Source organism: Schistocerca gregaria, chromosome 1 (genome assembly GCF_023897955.1).
Source record: "Schistocerca gregaria isolate iqSchGreg1 chromosome 1, iqSchGreg1.2, whole genome shotgun sequence".
Classification (NCBI taxonomy): Eukaryota; Metazoa; Arthropoda; class Insecta; order Orthoptera; family Acrididae; genus Schistocerca; species Schistocerca gregaria.
The window spans coordinates 1,016,801,862-1,016,823,324 of NC_064920.1; the positions used below are offsets into that span (position 1 = coordinate 1,016,801,862).

At 39.0% G+C, this 21,463-nt stretch overlaps 1 protein-coding gene across 3 annotated transcripts in view; it reads left to right on the forward strand.

The window, feature by feature from the left end:
• LOC126278912 (uncharacterized) overlaps window positions 1–21,463 on the forward strand; it is a 124,921-nt gene that overhangs the window by 74,506 nt on the left and 28,952 nt on the right. For 2 of the 3 annotated variants that reach the window (XM_049979190.1, XM_049979198.1), the window contains exon 5: window positions 9,532–9,645. The exons of the other annotated variant lie outside the window; for it this stretch is intronic. In XM_049979190.1, coding sequence (XP_049835147.1) covers window positions 9,532–9,645 — 114 coding nt within the window. The remainder of the gene's footprint in view (window positions 1–9,531; window positions 9,646–21,463) is intronic. 3 annotated transcript variants of the gene reach the window in all.

Genomic DNA, 21,463 nt, shown 5'->3' on the forward strand with positions numbered 1-21,463 from the left:
CCCCCCTCCACATCCCCCTCCCCACGTTGTGGGACACACTTTGTCTGACTCCTCCATCAAGACCAATCTGGCTTGGGTGACCCTGCCAGTAGCTACACTACCGCCAGCACAGATCTCGACTTCGTCAGAGCATGCAAACCCTTCCGCTCGGCACTGAAGGTGCCTACGATAAGGCGGTGTCTCCTGGGAGGGAATAAAATCATCTACCCTAGCTGTCATTAATTTCTCACACATTCTCATTTTAATAAGAATCTTGGAGTTGAAGCTCTTTTTCCTGTGTTTGTTTTAACAACACATGTGTTTCTGGATGAGGTTCTCCTTTAGCAAAACACAGTTTTGTTTTTAATACCCATACATGTTTCACTGCAGTTGCAGCATCCTCAGTGGGCTTTTATTTTATGGCTTTTTACCACATAGTGTGGTTTTCCTGACGTGTTACATTTTTACAGTGACTGATTTCTTTCACAGTTTGTCATGTTTTCTTTAGTCCTCATCTTCTTCACTGTGTTATTGAGCTGTCACTGTTGCTGTTCCACTGTTTACCAGCTGTAAAGGCAAGGTAAACAGCTGGTGAACAGTGAAACAGTGACAGTGCCAGCTCAATAATACAGTGAAGAAGATGAGGAATACAGAAAACATGGCAAACTGTGAAAGAAAATCAGTCACTGTAAAAATGTAACACATCAGGAAATCCACACCATGTGGTAAAAAGCCATAAAATAAAAATCCACTGCGGATGCTGTAAAACAGTGAAACGTGTTTGGGATAAAAAACAAAATTGTGTTTTGCTAAAGGCAGACCCCATCCAGAAACATATGAAACAGTCACTGCAGGCAACTTTTGTAGATATGAATGAACAACAAATTATGACTAATGTTGATCTTCCACACTTCCTCCTTGTACGTTATTCACATACCGTTTTTATTCAGGACTGCAAATGAACTATTTACATAACTTCACACTGCACACTGTCAGCTGTCTGCGTACTGGGAAATTCGAGGTATGTTCAATACAAACATAAGAGCTATGCAGAATTAATAACCATGTGTTCTGATAAATTGTAAAAGAAGTGGCGCACCAGAATATGAAATGCCATTGTGAACCCTAGATAGGGATGCGTTACCTGTACGGACATTATTTTGATTTCTTGTGTAGTGGTTGTGAATTTCACAGTTTCTTCCAAAGTCATCTTAAAATGAATTACTTGTACTATTACGAAATAAGTATATTATCATTAAAGTGTAATGATTCTGAGCTCTTGCTGCAAGATTTTCATCAGTCTTAAGGAATATTCTTCTATAGTACAAAACTGTTTTGTCCTTAGCTACATTTCCCCAGAAGATTGACATTTGACAGTATTGAGTGAAAGTGTGCAAAACATGTTAGCAATCCCACGTGCAGCTCAACACACTGAGATAGATTTTTAAGTGCAAAGCAGACAATAGTGAACTTTTTGGTTAAATTATTGACATATTTGTGCCACTTTAGTTTATTATCAATCTGGATGCCATGTTAAGCATGGAGCCTCATCCAGGGTATGCCCATAGATCTCTGTTTATGGTATCTGTAAGTCTTTTCACTGATTGCCTTAGTCATTATCAGCGATAAAACGAACTACTCGAATTGTGATGCTGAGTGGGGAATCTTCTGGAGTATGGCTGGCAGAGCGACTGACCGACTTAGATGTCTGTGTTAATGGTACACAAGGAAGTGGAAGCTGGTGACATACAGTGTCTTACCAGTCCTTCAGGAATAGTGATGATGTGGGTCTCTTTTGCTGTGTCCTATGGCCCTAACCGCTGTTCTCAAGTGGCTGGAACTATTTTCAAGCAGTCTAACTTACCTTGAGATTTTCAGTGGCCATTTCTGTGCTGTGCACACAAAGTAATCTGGGTCTCTGTTGAAACAGTATTTGAAAATGTAAGTTTATTTCATTTATCAACTAATTTCCAAGCTGTAACTCATCATTTTAGAATTGGGCTGTTCTGTCTGTTCCTAAATGGTGGTGTGTTCTATGTAGTATTCAGTCTCAGTTTGTATGGTCTGGCCAATATAGTTTTTGACACATTCCTCTGTCTATAGCATAACTACTTCCACATTCTCAGTTAGCAGATTCCATCTCTGGGGCAAAGGGAATGTGATTGTGGAGGTTGGTGTATACTCTGAAGCAGAAGGAAAAGGAACGAAGGAAGGAAGAAAGGAAGGAAGAAAGGAGGTAGGGAGGGAGGGGGGGGAGGAGGAGGAAGAAGAAGAAGAAGAAGAAGAAGAAGAAGAGATAGCATTCGGAATGATGAAAGATCACATGACGGAATAGAAAAGTACACACAAGTTAAACAACCATGGAAAGTCCTTCTTATTGCATCGTCGGTTTTATCATCGCAAAATTCAGTAGAGGAAACTAACAAATTATGAGACAGAATTGCCAATGAGTACTTCCCTTCAAGAGATGAAATGTGCAATACTATTGATAACCACATTAAAAATTAAAAGTGATAAACCTCCTGGATTAGGCAGTGAATAGTTTCTTCCTCAGAAACAAGGGATAGGTACTGTCCCATAATTTATTATTCCATCTATACGATGCCAAAGTTACTTAAAAGCTAGGGCCACTCCACTTTTTCACTATTAGTTGAGATCCATATCTACGAGTTTTCTTTTTCTCTTACAAATGCTACGAACTGATATCCTCTCTTTTAGTAACAGGAACTGTATTTAGAATTCTAGTATAATAGTAGTCAGCATCACTTTTTTTCTCCTGGCTGCTTCTGTGTGCTGACATCGGGGCCATTCTGTGCCAAGTAGTATAATTTCGGAAAAATTTCCCACATGACTATAATGGATTTTGATGAAATTCTGTGTGAACATTCACATGTTCCCAATGAACAATAGCAAAATTTCACTTTCAGCAGCTTAGTACATGCAGAGATAAAATCATTCATTTGACCCCATAGTGCAGCTTTTAACAGTACATCTCAGAGTTTTCAGCAACTTCGAGTCATATCATCTATGGCAATATGTTATTGAAAGAAACTAGACTAGGCCATAGTGAACAGCTTTTGGCACTCTCTCACGTAGAGTAATTAAAGAAATTGGTAGCAACTTTTACATGGATAAATTGAAGCAAAGTCGGCCAAAAAAATAGTTGTTTAAAAAAATGAGAAGTTTAATTATTATATCTCTGGAGATACGTACTTGATAAACCTAAAACTCTGTGTGCGATAACTTACCATCACAAGGTCTTGGAACATAAAATACCATTCTCCTACTGCTTGCCAGTAGTTTACAAATTGAGTGCAAAATTAACATTTCTTATAAAAAAAATAAAAAATAAAAAAAATAAATGGTACTTTCAGCCTACTGCTACAGAAAATATTTCCTGCACTTATTTAAACCATTAGAAATACCATTGTCTGAACTACCTTAAAACTAGATTTGATTTTGCAATGCGAGCATATAAGGCTCTACAAAGTAATGACAAGGTTGTGATGAAGCAAGCTGGTATATTTTTACTTCCCCTCTTGTTTTGCCATCTTCCCCCTTAAAATTTATTTTTTCATTTTGGAATTAATTACCATTAACACACGCGAGTATAATCTGCATTTTCATAAAAGATAAAGGTTGGCCATCAGTTTTAAAGAGTATAACACCACATCTAATTTTGTACTTAGTTTTATGTATGTAATTGATTTTCTAATTTATTTTGAATATTATCTTTCATTATAGGGCAAAATCAGTAATTGTTTTGTAACTTAAATTCTATTGTTGACTTATAAACAAATATTAATTCTGTACTAATTATAAACATTTGAAGGAGAACTAAAGGTCTATTTGGCTCCATTTGAAAACAGCCCTTAATTAATCTCAAGGTGATTAACAGTTTCGCCAAAAGTATTATTTGTGTAACAATATATGTGAATTTCATCATTTAAACAAATAATTCAGCCTAACTTTTGTAGTAGAAGAAACTGTTAAAACGGACCAATTTTTCAATCTATACAATTAGTTGAATGAGTAAAGTTTTACTTGTAATTTCTGTAAATTGAAAATCAGACAATGTGTAGTTTCAGTACCTATTATTGTGAGGATATGTAAGGGCCCAATTTATGGTCCCAAGACATTCAGTCCATGGTTGAGCTTCAGACGAGGAAACTGTCTTGGTTAGATCAACTACAATGCATCCACTTAACTGTGAAATAAGTGTTACACCAATAGGCTGTGTGTTACAATAATGACAGTGTCTGTTCCATACATACTTCATTATTCTAAAAGAACAGTGAACTGTGTGGTTAGGCTTTTACTGCTTGTAGATGTTTAACAGTAAACCATTGTAACAGTATGTAGATGTTCGCCAGGAATGAGAGCAGGGAAGGGGCTGAATGGGTGTGGACAAAAACTAACGAAGGTTGAGGCCAGGAGGGTTACAGGAATGTAGGATTTATTGCTGGGAAGGAACCATACGGCACAGGCTGTGAAGCAGTCATTGAAATGAAGTATATAATGGCAGCGTGTTCAGCAACAGGATGGTCCACTTATTTCTTGCTCGTCCCAAATATCCTCCCTCCACCACCTACTCCAATTCGGTCACTAAGATCTCCTAGGGGACTACCTCTGAAACCCGTCATGTGTTCTACAAGCTAAGCTGCAACCAGTGTGCTGCATTGTTTCTAGACATGACAACCAACAATCTGTCTGTCCACATGGATGGCCACCGACAAACTGTGGCCAAGAAACAAGTGGACCACCCTGTTGCTGAACATGCTGCCAAACATAATATCCTTCATTTCAGTGACTGTTTCACAGCCTGTGCCACATGATTTCTTCCCACCAATACCAGCTTTTCTGAATTGCACAGGTGGGAACTTCCCCTGCAATACATGCTACGTTCCCGTAACCCTTCTGACCTCAACCTACCTTAGTTGGTGTCCTCGCCCATCCAGCCTCTTCCCTGCTCTCGTTCCAGCCCTACACAGCTTGTCATTCCACCACCACAACCAGTTCTTTGTATTTTATTATTTTTTCTTTCTATTTCTCTCCTTTTCCATTACTCCCACCCCCCCCCCCCCCCCCACCCCACCTCACCTTCCCACCTCACCCCTGCCTGCAGCACTTCACTGTCCACCAAGTCCACCTTGCTATCCCTCCCCCTCCCCACACCATCCTCCTCCTTTCTCCCACCTAGTTGCCACTTCCATCGTGCACTGGTGGTGCTGCTCCCTGTGTGGTTTCAGTTGCCTGAGACTGCAGTCATGTCATCCTTATTTTTCCATTGTTTGATTTGTGTTTATCAATGGATCCATATGGATTGGGACACTCTGGACAAAGTAGGGACAAAAATTTTGTTTCTGTGATGCCATTATTGCATTGCCAAACATCAGAATTTGCATCTTGAAGTCCTTAAATTTGATCTAACAGAAGATGAGCTAATTGTCATAATGGATTTTGCTGAAAATTATTCATTTATCATTCAGTATGCTGTGCAAGCTTTCCAGGGAAAATAGACAAGCATCAATCCATCCATATGCCATGGACAGAATGTCTAGTGAAGGAGTCACTGATTTCAAAATTAAATATCTTGAAAACTACGGGTAATAGATTGGTGCAACAAAAGATGTGTTTATTGTGAAAATTTAAGAATTTTGTACGGAAATTATACATATGTTTCAAAATAGATCGAAAAGCTGCTAACAGATGGTACGGTAGCTGCAATGCATAGTAACTATAAATATTCCATTGCAGCTCAGTCTGATCATGATCAGTTCCACTGTTGAAATATGAAAGGAGGTTAGTTACCAAGGGAAAAGGTTGAAATCATGCATTCCATTAAACAATGGTTTTTCTGGTGCAGTCAACCAGGTTTTTTTAACACTCATTTTTTCTGGGTTTTATTAAGGGTGACTAGTTATACAATTGATAGAAATGGGTTTGTGTGCCCCTTAAGTGTCCTCAAGAACTATTATGGTCTCCAAATGAAGGAAAATCATGTTCATAACATGCATTAAACAGAAAAACATTGTGTTTGTACACAGATATATTCTTAGCAAGGTACTCTGCAGTATTGCCCTGTGATGAGTAGCTTTACACATGATAGGAAAACTGTTCAAACTACACAGCATACAGGGCCATCTGTTAGTAACTTTCCAAACTAGTGCCACAAAACTTTTCATAGACTTGTTGACTTTTCTGAACACATTACAAGAAAAAGTGGAATATGGCGAGTCATTTCATTTTTGATTTTGTGTGAAGTACAGTGAAAACAATGTTTCTGCTGCGTGCATAGCACAGCTTCCTCACTCTTCACTTTTACAGAATTCTGTAGCAGCAGTGTGGAAAGTTGCTACTCACCATATAGCGGAGATACTGAGTCGCAATAGGCACATAAAAAAATTCACTATTGCGACTCAGCATCTCCGCTATATGGTGAGTAGCAACTTCCCTTCTCTGGTATTGTTACATTCCATCCTGAATTTTCCATTGTTTGATTTTAACCCTAATTTTACTTCAATAAGGACTGAATATTTACGTAAGTGATTGCAGGTATTCCTTAAATTTCAGAAACCGTATTCATACTGCCCTAGGCTCATTGAGTAGGCCCACAATTTCCTGGTAATTGGTTTCTGAGATATCTTCATCATCAGGCAATACATTTGTACTATTTTGTCTGAAACTGACATAGTGAGAATGTGGCTGTGTACAATAAATACAGAGAAGAAGACAGCAACCAGCCACTATTAATACTGCTATTTATTTAAGTAAATAGTGCTGTAACCGGTTTTGAACTGGCAAGTTCATCATCAGACCGCTGTTCTCACATGATTTGCAAGATACCCTTTACATAGTCGTCAGTTTTCGATTTTTATTCTTCCACTTTGGCGAAATATTCTTGGTATGTTGATGCCCTACAGTAAAAAACAGTGTCAGAAGTGCCCTATGTGAATGTAACTGACCTTCAAACGATGAAATACAGAGTAAATAAGTATGTGAGTTTAAGTGTTTATGGTACTTACATCTTAAATTCCGTGTGATTTTGTTGCGAAGTTGCAGAATTGTATTTTTCAAAGATTCCAAAATATATCCAGCACATATATAATTTGTACATCACCATATTGTGCAAAGCACAACCCCCCCCCCCCCCCCCCCCCCCCCACACACACACACACACATTTTTCATAAATAATTTTATTGTCATCCTTTTATTGATACCATTGCATTAACACTGCTGAGTTGTAAATATGATCACTATTGTCCTTTATTACTGCCCGATGATTAGGTTCCTTTAAGGAATCACCAGGTAAATCCAAATCTGAATCAGTGCAACATTGAATGTGTTTCAGCATCTTCAGATGTCGCACAACTTATTTCTTTAATACAGCCGTCATTTTCTGCATTACAAAATTATGCATAGGCAAATGTCTTTAACTTGCAGTTGTGTACAACTCCCTTAAATATCTAGGTTTAATTCATATAATACCAGTTACGTACTGTGAGTAATGAAAAATTACTTACCACAGCCTACGAAAGCATTACTGCCTAATGAAGAAATCACATTATGAAAGGTAAATGAACTAGAATGTTCTTCTGTAGTACATTTTTGATTCTCCAAAAGATTACAAATTTTTCTTCCCCTAGAAAAAATGTTGATTCCACAACAACAGGCTCGAAACTAACAATCACAATAATAGATGAGCACTGTTAAAAATATTGCAAATGTTATATCGACAGTGTGTCTGTAAGGCTATAGGTTAGTCCAAATTTTGGTCATGTCTCTAAAAATACACAGTCTTTATTTAGTGACAAAAGGATGTATTTGCACTTGCTGTTATGTCTTTTAACACTATAGTACTGCTAAGGGGAACAAAATGATGTAAAAGGCAATATGCTACTGAGACATAAACATTAAAGTGAATTTGTGGATATGCTACACACTATCTCTGGAATGATTTGAGTTGTAGTTCAGTCTTTTTTGCAATTAAGAGATTAGTTTTTCTAGACAGTGATGAAGTACGTGTGTGGAAATGGCCAATTTTGTAGACGTGTCGAGTCTAAACCCCCTTAATATTCTCTCTTTATTTGTGTCTCTGATTTTGTTATTTCATTATGCAGTTAATATGAGAAATATTAAACAATATACTCTGACAAATTAATTTCTCATTGTGATATATAAAGTTTGTCTGGAAAGTAATGTCACTAAGCTAAATTACAGCACCAGTAATGTCACTAAGTCCATAAACATCAGTGTAATAATGTGAATAGTATAACACATCAATTCTTTAAAATACCATCTACTTGCCTCACTAAACTTTTGCCAGCAAGATTTCTAAGTGCTGTGGGTATCCTTAAAGACCCAGGTTCCAAAAGTCCTTTAGGGCTCATGTAACAGTAGCATAGTAACCAAATGGTGTCTTTTCAAGGTGAGCTGGAGAGAAAGATAAATAATAAATAAATAAATATTAAGGAGCAAGGTCGAAATAGTAAGGGGGCTGGGGTAGAATTGCTACTTTGTTTCTTGATCAAATAATCCCTTACCATGAAGGTGGTGTGGCTGTTATCTTGTTGGTACTTTCAGGATCTGGCAATGTGTGTTCTGATGCATGCAACCTTTCTCTCCCTCCAAGCCTGTCGAGCACATCCTCATAGAAGGTAGAGCACTGATGTTCTGCTATGCAGGGACAATCTTATTGTGGACGATATCACTGACACTGAATAAGACACCTTTGCTTTGGATCTGTTTGTGTGTGCCTTCTTGGGACATGATGATTGCAAGGTGTGCCATTTGGAGCTAGTCTTATTGTCATATTGGAAAACCTATTACAACATTGTTCAGAAAAATAGCATAATTTATACACAATTCCAGAATTTCTTCACAAATGAACTCTCGGTTGGACTTGTGGTCAATATTTAATGTTTTGGGTCCAGTTATTCTCACACTTTGTTTATATGCGATTGTTTGAATGCATCTAGTGTCTGAGAAATCAGGTGGACACTCATTGTATGTTTAGTATTTAAAAGTTAAAGCCTAGGGCTCACACTGTCATCACCTTTCAAGGGTATTATGTTGTTGATTTCATAGCAGGCTTCCAAAAATGTCTTGTGCTACTGAAACACCTATCATTTTCACAGATGTTCTCTCCCAAATGCCTGCCCAGTCACTGGAAATGCTTTCACAGTGAACTTCCCAAGTTTTACACATAATTTAATAGCATAGCATTGTTCAGATCAACACTGCATTGCAGCTGTAACCTGACCACTAGATTGAGGTTCATGTTGGGACATGTCCTGACTCTGCAGAAATGTGGAGGGACTGGAGTTGGTTGTGTGGGGAAGTTAACAACTGCCACCAACTAGCTCGAGCAAGTAGACTGCGCCCTGAACAATAAGAGTGTCAGGAAGAGTAGGTGACCTTACTTTCCAGGCAAATGCTTCATATTTTATTAACCAAATCAGGTCAAGAGGTGTTTAGCACCACTACTGGTGCCTCCATTGGTCAAACTCTTTTGCCTGAGATTTAATGTCAGATGCTCTGTTTTGTTACAGAAGAGTTGAAAAAGAAGCTAAGGGGTGTCCATATAGCCAAGGCAAAGGTGGACCATAAATATCATAATATAGTGAAGTCGGCTATAGAACTGGCAGTTATATTACAGGACAAAGGTAGTGCACTCTTTTTCAATCTGATCTTACAGAACTATTCCACTGTTTATTGATTCTTCAATAAAAGTGCTGTCTTTAAATATAAGAATTTAATCTTTGTATCTCTTTAAATTTTGTGTACGTCCTACAAACTTGTTAGATATACATTACATCCTTTATAATGGGCATCATTGGTGATAAATTGTAGTCTTCAGCATTCAGCTTCATTCTGTGGACCTGATTTATCACCAATCATGTCTGTTAAGTAGGTCATAAAGGCAGCACTTTTCTCTGCTACTCAAGTGGCATTTGTTCAGTTGCTAGTGCCTGTGACAACAGTTCTTCAGATAATGACTTCTGACGAACCATGTCTGTTATAAAAGGCATAAAGCGAGCACATTTCTCTTCTACTTGCATCACATTTGTTCATTTGATAGTGTCCACATCTGTATTAGTACAGTCTAAAATTATTTTCAGCAACTTTGTAACATGTCTAGAGAACTAGACTGAAAGGACACAGGAATCACAATTACAGAACAGAAATTAAACCATCTGACAAGGGAACTGTCCAATCTGACATATCCAAACCTGTCCTGAAAATTTTTATATGGGAAGAATACACTGAAAGCATCACAGTGGCAAAATTTCAGCTGCTGAGACACACTGCAAGTATTAAAAAATAATAATGATAATAATAATAATAATAATAATAATTGAAAATTGCCATTGGCACATCAGTAAACAGACAACATGGTACAATGTGATACTAATTTAAACTCAATTTTGGTTTCAATAGATAGTTCCTCTGACACAATTGTTCACTGTTGCTGTTTGCTAGAATTTGCAGCTCATTTAATAACCATAAGGTATCACTAAGTGTTGACATGGAGGCGAAATTGTCTTAATTTTTCCCCCCTTATATGTTTCCAGAGTTTCACAGTAATTTGGTTTACTGTTAATGTTTTTTCCTTGCAAAGGTGAAATACGAAGAGCATGGTATACAGCCAAAATAACCTACTGTTCCTGAATATATCTTACTTATTAGTTAATTTCTTGGATATTTATTTGAATGGTGTTGGCGTTTTCATTAGAAATTGCAGAAAAATTAGAAAAAACAGGAAATAACGCTGACAATTCTATGAATTGTGCTTTGAGCTACGATTGTCCAGAATAAAAATACAGTACGTTCCTAACCGAAAGAAAATGTGTAGTAGTGGCTTACAGTGACAAGGAGATGGTAGTAAAGCTTTTGGTTAAATGAAGAGGGGAAAAAACACTTATAAAATTAAAAGCAGTGTGCAGTGCGCCGATTTCAGTTTGTAGAATCTGGACATCAGTTCTCTAAATGGAAGAAAGATTTACATGAAGTATGACATATGTACCATAATGAAACCTGCAGAAGTGTGAAAGAAAAACAATTCAAAAAAATTGAGAAGTGCTTGTGACAGTCACTGCACTGTTACCAATGGAGATCTATGAGATTGGGTGCTCTCAATTGCAGGTGAGATGGACATTACTGAGTTTGAAGCTGTTTTGATCTGGCTAAACAGTTTCATGAAATTGCACGGAAAACGAAATTGGAAAATTACGAAGTTTACTGAAAGTAACTGTGTACAGGACATGTTGTTAATAGGTAATGCTATAGAGAAATTTGTAGCTGACATCACAATGAAGCCTCTCATTGTGTCTGTCTATATCCGTCTCCGAATATTCCATCCGTTCTGATGATCTGTTCGGTACTCCAGCATGAAACATCTTTGCATTGTAATCACAGAATTACACTTTGCAAACTTTAGAACACAAAATTATTTCTGCTGTGGAGTAGCCATTTTGCAACATCTGATGGTAATCAAGCAAACAGAAGACAACCGATATTTAGTGACAATGAGTATAAACTAGACATTATATTCTGTCCTCCAACAACCAAGCTGTGGTGCAGCAATCTATAATTTTGAGAACATAATACATTGTGATACGTACATTCTTTTTGAAAGAGTCTGTATAATGAATTTATATAACAACTTAGGGCCTAAACCTGTGCGTGAAATAGTATGAAGTGATTGACAGAAATAGCAGTTTTTGTTTTTGTTGCTGTTGCGAGCAACTTACTAATGTGTCAGTGTAGTGGGAAAAAGTTAAATAAAATATCTCCATAGAACTATGCAACTATCATTCACAAGCAAAACGTTTAATGTGCAGTGCACATTTTAATACTTCTCACTGTATCTTAGGCACACATTGGTAGACTGGGTTGGTGGGACCATGGCTTACCCCTCATTTTGATGTGAAGTTCTGCCAGTTCATAATTCACCCCCCCCCCCCTCCCAAATTATCTATAAAAATTAACAGATTAACAGAAGACTCCAGCAGACTCCATTTTTGCCATGTTGACTGCGGTAAATATGTAATGGAAATTTTTTTTATAACTTTTTCGTCTTTCAGTGTGTCAGTAAGAAACCCTGAGTGTATAGTGATCACCTGTAGGTGTGTTCTTTCAATATCTACTAAGTGCAACAGTGTTAACAATCTCAAGAAAGGTAAATGGATTTCTACAACATGTGAACATGAAAATATTTTGTAATTGCATACGTGGCAGCTGTCACAAAATGTCTCATTTACATATACTACTGGTATTCATTACTTTTCTAATAATTAATTTTATTTTTCTATTTGCTGATTACTCATACAGATTTTGTAATTCAGTGAATAATAACTCATTACAATTGTTGCAAATGGTTTTGTTCGCCCCTGTACATCTTACCCTATAGCATGTCTAGGAAAGAGAGTCAGTGATAAAATATCTGATCCTATGAACTAATTTTCACAGATGTGCCTGTGCAAAGACTGTTAGTTAACTAATTGCAGATATTGTTAATAGTGTATTTGATTTTATTATTTTTAAGCATTGCAGTTGTCACCTATCTATGTTAATCATCTGACATCAGAAATATGTACTGGCTAGTTCCTCGCAGTGCCACTAGGATGTGCCATGACCTATCAGACATAGTCAGGCATGAAAGGGAGAAAATACAGGATTAATATTTGCTCTTGTTGACACACACTTTTAAAGGTTCTTATCCTACATCTAAAAAGAAGTAAATCTTTGATGTGCATGGTTTCGACAGTCAAGCAGCATAACTAAAAGAACAATAATAAGCTGCTAAAAACTCCAAAAGACACGTAACTAAGTTGAAATGAAGGGTAGGATACCAGTTGAGTAGATGGTAACATTACAGTGTTAAGTGAAGAAGTGAATATAGCACTTGCATTGTGCGAAAGCTAGAAATATTTTTTCTGTTTGCGAGGTTAGGTTAAGGAAATTATTGGCTATGTACAAGGTGACAGTTATTGAACTATTGGGAAAATAGTTCCTCCAGCTCTCCTTATGCGGAATGGGTCCTATGGGACCCTCTCTTCCGAGATCTCCACCAGTGCTACAGTGGACCTCGCCAGTGGTTCAAGGAGCCAAAAGCTGTTAGACAAAGAGCTTCACGATCTTTCTCCGTGCCTAAAGCTACTTCGGAGAAGTCCTCCCAGCAAGCCCCTAAAGAAAAGCGAGAGGACAAGCAAACAAAGAAGTCTGCTAAGATAAAGGACCCTGCACTGGCCTCAACACTACCACTCCCTACCAATTCTGCACCTGAGGATGACGTGGAGATCTTAGCGTCCATTGAGGACTTGGATCTCACTGATGCCTCATCCACAATAGGAGTGGATACAAATACTCAATTGGTGGCAGCAGGTGCCCCTGAGACGTAACCTGCCTGCTTGCGTGCTTCATGCCTTCCCAGCCTCACAATAACGTCATCTTCCAGTGGAATTGCTGCGGTTTTTTCACCACGTGGCTGAGCTATGGCATCTGTTAAGCTGTACACCTGCTTTCTGCATTGCCTTCCAGGAAACCTGGTTCCCGTCAATGCAGACCCCTGCCCTCTGCGGCTATAGCAGTATTACAAGAACTGTAGCGACTATAATAGTGTGTCAGGTGGAGTTTGTGTCTATGTCATGAACTCAGTCTACAGTGAACCTGTGCCCCTTCAAACTCCTCTTGGAATTATGGCTGTCAGGATAAGGACAATGGAAGAAATAACTGTCTGCATCTTTCTCCAGATGGTGCAATACCCCTGAACGCATTGGCTGCACTGATTCATCAACTCCATAAACCTTTCTTACTTTCGGAAGTTCTTAACACCCATAACCCCTTGTGGGGTGTCACTGTGCTTACTGGCAGAGGTAGAGATGTCGAAACTTCCCTGTCTCAACTTGACCTCTGCCTCTTAAATAATGGGGCCCCCACACATTTCAGCGTGGCTCATGGCACGTACTCGGCCATTGATTTATCCCTCTGCAACCTAGGACTTCTCCCATCTGTCCACTGGAGAGTCCACGATGACCTTGTGGTAGTGACTACTTTACCATCTGCCTGTCACTTCCCCAGTGCCATTCCCTTGGACGTTTACCAAGATGGGCTTGAAACAAGACAGACTGTGAAACTTTCACCTCTGCCGTCACTGTTGAATCACCCCCACATGGTACCATCGATGTGGTAGTTGAGCGAGTCACTAGAACGATCGTTTCTGCAGTAGAAAATGTGATCTCTTGCTCTTTAGGGTGCCCCAGCATTGGCCATACATGGCTAACACATGGCTACATCCTCCGCCGCGAGGACCCACCTTGGTGTGACTGTGACTCACATGTGACTGTCATCCACATTCTGCTGAACTGCCCACTTTCAGCCCCTCTGCGGTGGACTTTTAACCTTCCCAGCACCGTACCTTCGGTGTTGGGCAACAATGCCTCAAGAGCAGGTTTAGTTTTATGTCTTATTCGTGAGGTTTTTTTTTTTATCATACCATCTAAGAGTGGGAATTTAGCCTTCTCTCTGAGGCCGCCACATTCCCTCCATTTTGACTCTGTCACACTTTCTTTGTATTTGTTTGTCTTGGTGGTCATCTTTTCCCCACATGTGTTCATCTCGCCTTGTCTTTTTGAGGTGGGCATTTTAATGTTTTGCAGAGTGGATGGCTCATCCTCTTTTATTATTGTGATCAACCAGCCCAGACCATCTGCTCTATGATTTTTATACCTTCTTCTACTTTTCCTTGTGGTGTACCTTTCCTTGTTGTTTGTTCATTCCATTCATTCTCTTTTTAGGTGTGGTTATCCATCCCCCCCCCCCCCCCCCCCCTTTACTTTCTCAAATACACTTTTGAACCTTGCTTGCATCAGGAAAAAGGGACTTATGACCCTTTAGTTTGCTTCCTTTATACCCCAAACGAACCAACCAACCAACACTTTATTCAACATGTAAACGTCGCTACAGGTTATGACACGTTCAATATACCTGCCTCCATTGGCGACGATGTGGCGTAGACGAAAAGCGAAATTCTGCATGTCCTGCTGCAGTGTCAGAGCATTGATACTGTTGATGACCTCGTGAGTGGCTGTTTACAGCTCAGCAATGGTTTTGTGGTTATTGTTGTCCATGTTGTCTTTAACATAGCCCCACAAAAAGGAGTTGCTCATGTTCAAACCTGGAGAATATGGTGGCCAATCGATGCCCATGCCAGTGGCCTTAGGGTACTCCAGAGCCAGAATGCAGCCCCAAAGTTCTCCATCAGGACATCACACACACTCCTGCTTTGACAGGGTCGAGCTCCATCTTGCATGAACCTCATCTTGTCGAAATTAGGGTCACTTTGGATAATGCGGATGAAATCACCTTCTAAAACCTTCACGTACCATTTGGTAGTCATCGTGCCATCAAGGAATAGCGCACCGATTATTCCGTGCCTGGACATCGCGCACCACACAGTCACCCGTTGGAGGCGAAGAGACTTCTTGTGATGAAATGCGATTTCTCAGTGCCACAAATGCGTCAGTTTTTCTTGTTGATGAACACAGGCAAATAAAGTGGGCTTCATTGCTAAACAAAACCATACTAATTCCCATCGTGCCCCACGGCCAATAGTGTAGTTTGAATGTCCTAATGCAAACTGTTCAGAACTTATGACGATCTTATTTCATATAGTTCAATAATTGCCATCCTATAAGTGCAGTAGACTCTTGACGATCTGGCCTAATGTGGTGAAAGGTCTTGCCAGATAACAAAAAAGGCCAGATAGGCCAGAGTTCAGTGAATTCTCCCTTTTGACCCAAGCCATGCCATTCGAAACACCATTTTTTATACTGAAACCCAATTTTATCAACGTTTCTGATTTCTTACATAATACATGCTAGTTATAAATGTTTGTTATGTACTTGTTCATACTGCAGCCTTGAAAAATTATTACAGGAAATACTCAACGATCTACTTTGTAAAGTATGAATGTTTGATTGCATACATGCGAAGAGCCAGGCCTAAAATAACATGTGAAACTTACAGGTTTGAGTTTTTTTTTTAAAAAAAAAACCTTCGATAGGTGGATGTTTCCCTCCTTAACTCCCCTTTCCATGCTGCAATATACCTTCAGTTACACAAACAGATGATATTGTCTGTGTTGCTTCCTCCTATTCACTAATGTACTGCATTGCTGCCTCAGTTGTCTTGAACCCTTCTGAATGTGGGATGGTATTTGTGCTGTTATGTAAGTTTTCCCCCACCTCTTGTATGTCTTCCCCCTGCATTGTCATTTCCACATTATCATTATCAGTTAGTTCATGATCTTCATTACTGTCATCCATTCTGTGACAACTTGTGCATTGACGTCCTCACAGCTCGGTAAATTTTTGAGCAACAAAATAAAATCATCGTATTCATTTTTTACTTTGGTTTTCACAAGTGGAGACTATGTTAAAATGTCTGTTTTCATGGTCTAGAAGAATTTTTCCAGACCTTTCAGAATCTCTTCCCACACTTAAGCCAACCACCTTATGACATCCAGCAAGTCAATGCTCTTCAGGATGGTTACACAGTATTCATTATTATCAGTCGCTGATGTCAGTGAGCTGAGAAGACAACAGCTCATCCGTAGACACAAGAGCTTTTTTTTTATCACCCATTTCAGACTTTTTACCATTTAATAATGCACGCGCTTTTGATGTCTGATGTGCAACTGAAGAAGGAAGTAATACAGGGTTGCCAACGTGTGTTCATTGTTGTTTGTGAGTGCTGGAAGAGGGCTTCTAAGTATCATTTGTTGAAGAATGGTTTCATTAATTCATTGAGTATTAATAATACAGTTTGTATCGAATAATTTTTGACTGCAGGTGTGCTAGAAGCTGAGACGACGGGTAAAACATTTTTAAGGGCCACACAACAGCACAGCTGGTGCCTTTTTGGAAAAGTACACTATGAACAACAAATTAATCCTCATTTATTATGGAGAAGTATTACTATGATATAAATTAAGTAGGCCAGATAGTGTGGTGGCTGGATGGTCACAAGCTGGATAGTTCAGAATCTATGTAATTAGTACAAATAATAACTGATCTCATAACGATCTGTGGAAATGGCTTATAATCAGTGTGATTAGTTCAAATGTACTTACAGGCTGTTAACAGCAGAATAAAAAATAGAAATTTGGTATGTTTACAGTGATAAGCTAAATACGTGGAGTTAGACGATAGCCAGTAACTGTTCACCATCTCTTAACGTATGTTCTTTAGGCTCAGATGACAGTAACTACACAATTGGTATTAAATTTTTAAGTATGAAACTAGTGCTTCAAGTGCAATGACAACTGCATGCATGTTGATGAACGAGTTGTGGTAAAAGTCAATTAGCAAAATGAAATTTATCAGGCAGCGGTTCATTGATTGTTTTCTGGAATACAGTGCAGAGGTTCACTGTTTTCCAAGTCAGTTCTGAGGCTGTGCCCCAAAATGATGAGTTGTTTACGGCTCGGAGTAAAACTACGTTGCTGGGCAGTTACAGATGGTCCAGTCAAACTTCTGTGACCATTGCCTGTGTTTGACATCAAAATGCAATAACCACTCACAGATGGCAGGTAGCAGCAGCAGCAGCAGTAGCAGTAGAAACTATGTCTGGGGGGAAGCAGAAAACGTTGCAGTTGTTATTGTAATGTGGAAACTTGAGTGATTTATCTGACATCCAAAAGGGCATGGTCATTGGCTTTCAGGCCAAAGGTGGAAGCATTTCTGAAAAGGCTTAGTTTGTAAACTGTTCATATGCCACCGTTGTTAAGGTATAACATGTATGATAAAATGGTGCTATCGAAAACCAGTGCTGAGACAACTGTGGTGCCCTAAAGGCCATGGATGATAGATCTAGATGACGACTTTGGAGATTTAATGGGCAAATAGGTGTGCAACTGCCAACAGAAAATGAAGCTAATAGGAGTCACAATACAATGTGTGTAGCTTTTGTTAACAATATCATTTCATATTAAGAGTTCTAGAATTAGAATAAGTTTATAGACTGTCAGTTTGAAAGCCTGATTTTCTTTTCATTTATTGTAGTTCCAGTTTGAGTTTAAGGAGACCTTTGGAGAAAAGAGAACCACCTGCATGAATGTCAAGATCTCAAATGGTAAACCAGTCCTAAGCAAAGAAGGGAAAGCCGAAAGGTGGAAGGGGTATATAGAGGATCTATACAAGGGTGATGTACTTAAAGGCAGTATTATGGAAATGGGAGAGGACAAGGATTAACATGAGATGGGCAACATGAATTTGACAGAGCACTGAAAGACCTAAGTTGAAACAAGGCCCCGAGAGTAGAGAAAATTCTTCTAGAACTACTGATACCACACTCCTCAACATCCCTAGGTTCACTGTTTCCAATGTGATAGTGAAGTGGAAATGTAAAGGGACACGTACAGCACAAAAGCGTACAGGCCAACCTTGTCTGTTGACCGACAGAGACTGCCGACAGATGAAGAGGGTCATAATGTATAATAGACAGACATCTGTCCAGACTATCGCACAGGAATTCCAAACTGCACCAGGATCCACTGCAAGTACTAAGACAGTTATGTGGGAGGTAAGAAAACTTGGATTTTGTGGTCAAGTGGCTGCTCATAAGCCACACATCACGCCAGTAAATGCCAAATACCGCCTTGCTTGGTGTAAGGAGTGAAAACATTGGACAATTGAACAGTGGGAAAACGTTGTGTGGAATGACGAATCACAGTACACAGTGTGGGTGATGCGATGGCAGGGTGTGGGTATGGCGAATGACTGGTAAAGTCATCTGCCAGCTTGTGTAGTGCAAACAGTAAAATTCGGAGGCTGTGGTATTATGGTGTGGTTGTGTTTCTCATGGAGGGGGCTTGATCCCTTGTTTCACATGGCACTATCACAGCTCTGGCCTACATTGATGTTTTAAGCACATTCTTGCTTCCCACTGTTGAAGAGCAATTTGGGGATGGCTATAACATCTTTCATCTTGATCGAGCACCTGTTCATAACGCACAGCCTGTGGTGGAGTGGTTACATGACAAGAACATCACTGTAGTGGACTGACTTGCACAGAGTCCTGACCTGAATCCTGTAGAACACTTTTTGGATGTTTTGGAACGCCGACTTCGTGCCACACTTCACTGACTGACATCGATACCTCTTCTCAGTGCAGCACTCTGTGAAGAAGGGGCTGCCATTCCCCAAGAAACCTTCCAGCACCTGATTGAACGTATGCTGCGAGAATGGAAGCTGTCATTAAGGCTAAGGGTGGGCCAACACCATATTGAATTTAAGCATTATCGATGGAGGATGCCACAAACTTGTAAGTCATTTTCAGCCAGGTGTCCGGATACTTTTGATTACATAGTGTATCTTAGAAGGGCAAACCTACATTTATAGCATTTCTAGACTTTGAGAAAGCTTTTGACAGTGTTGACTGGAACACTCTCCTTCAAATTCTGAAGGTGGCAGGGGTAAAATACAGGGAGTGAAAGGCTATTTACAATTTGTACAGAAACCAGAAGGTTGTTATAAGAATCGAGGGGCAAGAAATTTTTGAGAAGGGAATGAGACAGGGTTGTAGCCTATCCCCGATGTTATTCGATATGTGCATTGCACAACCAGTAAAGGAAACCAAAGAAAAATTTGAAGTAGGAATTAAAATCCAGGGAGCAGAAATAAAAACCTTGAGGTTTGCCGATTACATTGCAATTCTGCAAGAGACAGTGAAGGACTTGGAAGAACAGTTGAATGGAATGGACAGTCTTGAAAGGAGGATATAAGATGAACAGTAACAAAAGCAGAATGAGGATAATGGAATGTAGTCGAATTAAATCAGGTGATGCTGAGGGAATTAGATTAGGAAATGAGAGGCAAGTAATAAATGAATTGTGCTATTTGGGGAGCAAAATAACTGATGATGGTCAAAGTAGAGAGGATGTAAAATGTAGACTGGCTATGGCGAGGAAATGTTTTCTGAAGAAGAGAAGCTCGTTAACATCGAGCATAGATTTAAGTGTCGGGAAATCTTTTCTGAAAGAATTTGTATGGAGTGCAGCATGGATGTGAAACGATAAACAGTTTAGACAAGAACAGAATAGAAACTTTTGAAATGTGGTGCTACAGAAGAATGCTGAAGATTAGATGGATAGATCAGGTAACTAATGAACAGATACTGAATATAATTGGGGAGAAGAGGAATTTTTGCCCCATCTTGACTAGAGGAAGGGATCGGTTGGTGGGACACATTCTGAGGCCTCAAGGGATCACCAATTTAGTACTAGAGGGATGTGTGGAGGGTAAAAATCATAAGAGATGAATACACTAAGCAGATTCAGGATGATGTAGGTTGTGCAGTTGTCACTCAGAGGTTGAAGAGGCTTACATTGGATAGAGTAGAATGGAGATTTGCATCAAACCAGTCTTTGGACTGAAGACCACAGCAGCAAAACAGTAGTTCCAGTTCTCTGATTTCTGTATCTACTTACAGCATTGCCATTCCTGTTTGGTGTTCCAAAAATTTGCACTATACCTTTATTTCATGTTCTTGCTCCAGGCATTTTAATCTTCTTTTGTAAAGCTGGTATTTTTAATCGGCAGCATTTTCAGGTCTATGTTTCTGGGAAATGAGCCTGACACTTGGTTCTATAACTGTGTGTTGCACATCTGCATGTAATGAGAAGTTATTTTCAGTTCAACAGCAACACATTGGTTTTGCTGTCACAGACATCTTACACTATCATATGTACCAGCTCAATGTAAACATTCGTTCCTTCATCTTGATTTTCACTTTGATTAACAAGAAAAACAGTTTTTTCATTTGAAGTTGGTCGTCTCCTCTTTTACTGGCATTGGAAATGAACTGCAGTCTTCAATCTTACTTAAATGTGTATGAGAGAAAGAAATGAACAAGAACATTACAATCAATAGATGGCGCCGATAGAAGAGTGTCCTAACACATCTCAGTCTTCAAAAAAGGTTAAATTAAATAGTTCATCGTGTAAGGAATGTTTGAAAAGCGTCATGAAAGGCATCTTTTGTGTGAAGTGTAACTACTGGTATCATGAAAAATGTGCGAAAGTGAATTAAAAACTCATAAAAGACGAGTTTCCATGGTCGTGTCCACCCCTTGTTTGCGTATTGAGACGGCTGAACTCGTATGTACCATGAACTCAAAAGAAGAAATTATTAAATTGCTTCAAAGTGACATTGAAGCACTGAAAGCGGAAATTTTAGCATTGAAACAAGAAAATTGTGAACTGGTTATTGAAAGAAAATCCTGCATGTGTAGAAATCAACCCATTACTGAACAAAGTGGCAAACATCCGCATATGTGTAATACGGCGAATAATACCACAGAGAAATCTGTCAGTGAAACAAGTGATAAGTATAAATGGAAAACAGTTTCATATAATAAGAAGGACACACATAAAAGTGCAACGACCAAAGAAGATGAAAAAAACTATTTTCTGTTAATAGG